This window comes from Mustela erminea, chromosome 12, assembly GCF_009829155.1.
Source record: "Mustela erminea isolate mMusErm1 chromosome 12, mMusErm1.Pri, whole genome shotgun sequence".
Lineage (NCBI taxonomy): Eukaryota > Metazoa > Chordata > Mammalia > Carnivora > Mustelidae > Mustela > Mustela erminea.
In genome coordinates this window covers 27,307,645-27,312,300 of record NC_045625.1, presented here as the reverse complement: position 1 = coordinate 27,312,300, position 4,656 = coordinate 27,307,645, and the positions used below count along the sequence as shown (strand labels likewise).

The window sequence follows — 4,656 nt, the reverse complement described above, 5'->3', positions numbered from 1 at the left end:
TCTCACTCAGAAAACAGAAAATTGTGAACAGAGATTAGAAAAGCTGTTCAAATAAATAGAGTAGTCACTGGATTTCTGAAGGATCTTGATGCCTTTATATAGTGAAGCTATCTTCTCAAAATAGTTCTACCTTGAAAGGAGTGTTCTTTAAACAAGTTGGCCCTTCATGTTGCATGAAGAACGTTTAATCTCATCTTTCTTTTTTTTATTATGTAAAATTATTAATTTTATGTTAGTCACCATACAGTACATCATTAGTTTTAGATGTAGTGTTCCATGATTCATTGTTTGTGTATAACACCCAGTGCTCCATGCAATCTGTGCCCTCCTTAATACCCACTACAGAGCAGCCCATCCCCCCACCTCCCAAACCTTCAGTTTGTTTGCTTATGGATCAGAAGAATAAACATTGTTAAATGTCTCTGCTGCCCAGAGAAATCTATATGTTCAACACCATCCCTATCAAAATACTAACAGCATATTTCAAAATGCTGGAACAAACAGCCCTAAAATATGTATAGAACCAGAAAAGACCCTAATTGCCAAGGAAATGTTGAAAAAGAAAAACAAAGCTGGGGCATCATGTTGCCGGATTTCAAGCTACATTACAAAACTGTGATCACCAAAACAGTATGGTACTGGCACAAAAACAGACACATAGGTCAATGGAACAGAATAGAGACCCCAAATATGGACCTTCAACTCTACAGTCAACTAATCTTCGACAAATCAGGAAAAAATACTCAATGAAAAAAGGAGAGTCTCTTCAATAAATGGTGCTGGGAAAATTGGATAGCTCCATACAAAAGAATGAAACTCGACCATCCTCTTGCTCTATACGCAAAGATAAACTCTAAATGGATAAAAGATCCCATCTTATCTTTGAGCTATGATGAGCAACGGAAGAATTATTTAAGCATTCCTTCTTCCATCTTCGGTGGACTCCACATCAAGTGTAACTTCATATTGTCCATATTATGAAATCCTACTTCAGTCTAAAGGAGAAACCGCCAACAATATTTATTCCCATTAACTTTATTTAAATTAGCCAGCTTGATTGATTCTACAAGACAATCAGAAATAGAGCAAAGTTCACCTTCCCAAAGAGAGTGAGACAGGAACACGTTCATTTCTTGTTTGAATAACACTGCAATTAGAACAGACAAGCTACTGACTATAATTGGATCTATGAGACATTATCCCTGGGGTTTCAGAATTTTAATACTGCACAAATAGATTTCTAATTTTAATTTGTTGTATGAATTGGAAACTTCTCACAAACAACAAAAAACTTAAATTGCCTTACAGTGCCAATAGCTGGTTCTTTGGAGGATGGTTCGGGAACACAAACACCAGGGCAACTCCAGCTATATAAAAGAAATTTCCATATATGTCTACCACCCTGTGAATATCTGTCATCATTATCCTGGCTCTGAGATGGAAACTGCAGACCTGTGTTGAAAGTCCAAGGCTTTCAGTTAATTAATCTGTGACTGCAGAAATCTATAATTTTTTTCTCATTGAATCTCCCAGATTATTTTGGACAGAGCTCTAGGTGTGACAGAAGAAATGATGAGCTTGGAAAGCAGAACAGTTCCTAAGTTAAGAAGGCTGTTACCAAACTAGGGGAAGAAAATCATTCCAATGGTTCAGGTAAATGGATGACTTACCCATACATCAGTTAAAAATGTGGTTTCAGAAAAAAAAAAAAAAGAATGCATAGGATTCTTTCCTTAACCTCTCATGATGTTTATGAAATAAACCCCTCCCTTCCCAACACTGCCAAAAGAAATACTGAATCAAAAGTAACAGCTTGAAGATTTATCAGTTGACTTCGTGGTTGAAATTTTCCTAATTAATGATAAATTCCTTCAAACATATATCACTAACATATCACCAAGCTAGAGAAGGATTTAACTACATAGATTACAAATCTATAGCATAGACCACAAGTTCATATGAAGAGAAAATATATCAGAAAATATGAAGGGAGATGATCCTATGTTTTATATATAATACGTGATGTTAATTCTTCTATGCATATACACAAATGAATGTGACATAATAAAATGTTCCAGGCAAATTCGACACCTGTAACATATTTTTTCTTCCTGGGATTTTCCCACTACCCCAAAGTTGAGGTCATTGTATTTGTGCTGTGCTTGCTGATGTACCTGATCACCCTGCTGGGTAATGTAATTCTGATCTCCATCACTGTCCTGAATTCCCACCTACACAAACCCATGTACTTTTTCCTCAGCAACCTCTCCCTTTTAGACATCTGGTACACCTCTTCTGCTTTCATTCCAATGCTGGCAAACTTTGTTTCAGGGAAAAACACCATCTCATTCTTAGGGTGTGCTGCTCAGATGTACTTTTCTCTTGCCATGGGCTCTACTGAGTGTGTGCTCCTGTCCATGATGGCATATGACCGGTATGTGGCCATCTGCAACCCCCTGAGGTACCCCATCATCATGAACAAGAGTGTCTGTGTGCGGATTGCAGCTGGCTCCTGGGTGACTGGCTGTCTCACCGCCCTGGTGGAAACAGTATCTGTGCTGGGGCTCCCTCTGTGTGGTCATAACACAATCAATCATTTTGCTTGTGAAATTCTGGCTGTCTTGAAACTGGTATGTGTGGACACCTCCGTGGTGGAATTAATGATGCTGGTGATCACCATACTTATCCTTCCTATGACAATGCTTCTCATTTGTATATCTTATGCATTCATTCTCTCCAACATCCTAAGAATCAGCTCAGTGGATGGTCGAAGCAAAGCCTTTTCAACATGTGCAGCCCACCTGACTGTGGTGGTTTTATTCTATGGGACAACTCTCTCCATGTATCTGAAGCCCTCAGCTGTAGATTCACAGGAAATAGATAAATTTATAGCTTTGGTATATGGTGCATTAACCCCCATGTTGAATCCTATCATCTATAGTTTACGGAACAAAGAGGTAAAAGCAGCTGTGAAAAAACTGCTAATTAGAAATCCTTTTGGTACTGTGTTCATTTCTGCCCTCAATAATATTGGAGCAAGCACACTCATCTGAATAATCTCCAAGATTTTCCAGAAACATAGTTAGTATAAACCAAACCTTGGAAATACTCAATTTTGATAGTTCAACATTAAGTTCAAAATCTTGATATATCTTGTAAATAAAACTGCTGAAATTAATGAATCATTTAAGCAGAATGAATTGTTTCCAGTAAGCATTTAACATTCATTGAATATTAATATAACATTGAAGTGATACAATTTCTTATTGTTTCCTATTTGACTTGCTATACATCTAAGAGTCAACTCCAGCATCTCTATGGCAATAATAATACACCAAGAGTGTAAAATTTTAAGCAGTAAATTTTGAAATAATTTCTCCTTACATGATTTGCAATTACATCTGAATTTATGAAGAAACATTTTTTTTTCCTGTGTCCTTACAATTCAAGGAATAATATATCATAATTCATAAAACCAAAACACTATCAATTTTAGAACTTTTCCTAGTTTCTGAATGTTAAAATGTGAAAAATATGGTTTTAGATTTGATGAAATATAGCATGAGTGATTTTGTTTATTTGGGATGAATGTGTATGTGGGGGAAGAATAAATGTCTATTTATATACAAAGATAACATAACAAGGATATGTACAATTGTAATCCTGCATTTGAAGTGGAGTAAAGAAATAACTTTTGGGACATCTTGAAATATCTATGGTAATAAGGTCAGAATATTCTCATATTAAACTTTGAATCTCTCAGTGAATTCATCAATATACACATACATGTTACTATTTGGAGTATACGAAATTGACCCCTTAAGGCTGATAAAGAAGATTCCTACCTTGTAGAGATTACAGTGCAAAAGAAATTATTTATGAATGTATACACATATTGTGGGAAAACATTCTTGGATATATTTATTATATGAGAGCAAAATTACATAAATTATAATTTGACTAATATTGCATATTGATGAGTTTTTCTTTGTCTTTTCCACCTTCACTGGAGCCAATGTGTACACATAACTTCCTTTCCTCTTCATAAAGGAGGTATTTTATGGACATATGTGGCTGATGACTTTATTATATGGAACAACTGACTCTTACTAGCCCAGATAAAATCTCCTTGAATTTTAGATTTAGAGAAGGTGGAACAATTATAGGTAATTATTGCAGAAGGTCCTTACCTGAGCAAGTCAGAGTTTGTAAGGAACTATTCAGTTTAGAGTGAATGGGTCGAAGATGGAAACTTGGGGGAAAAAATTCAGAGCAGGAACTGTGTTGGTTCTTTATACAAGCACTGTTAGTATATATGAGTAAATATAACTTTTTTCTTTCTCAGATAATAGATGCCCAATGTTATTAATTCAGAATCTCTCCAAAGGTGGGAATTGGGAATTTGTATCATAAATAAAAGCAGCATAGTTATTCTGATTTTCGTCCTTATTTATACATTTTACTACCAGACAACAACTACATTGTGATTCTGTTATTTGGTTGAAGAGGAAGAAGGAATGTTAACCCTATTACCTACCCAATCTCTGTAATTGTTTACAACAAACACTGATTTCAAATCATCATGAACATTGAGTCTATTTATAGTAATCTTATTTGTTTATATGGGTGAAAAGAAAATCTATAAATGAGGTATTA

The 4,656-nt window shown here is 35.3% G+C and overlaps 1 protein-coding gene across 1 annotated transcript; it reads left to right on the top strand.

The window, feature by feature from the left end:
• The first annotated feature begins 2,069 nt into the window (after positions 1 to 2,069).
• On the top strand, positions 2,070 to 3,053 carry LOC116569960 (olfactory receptor 13F1). Its single transcript, XM_032306484.1, has one exon. It carries the CDS (start codon positions 2,070 to 2,072, stop codon positions 3,051 to 3,053), a length of 984 nt encoding a protein of 327 aa, XP_032162375.1.
• Positions 3,054 to 4,656: the final 1,603 nt, after the last annotated feature.

Excerpts from the sequence above, each read along its gene's own strand:
- LOC116569960 (XM_032306484.1), top strand. The coding sequence starts at position 2,070 with ATGTTCCAGGCAAATTCGACACCTGTAACATATTTTTTCTTCCTGGGA.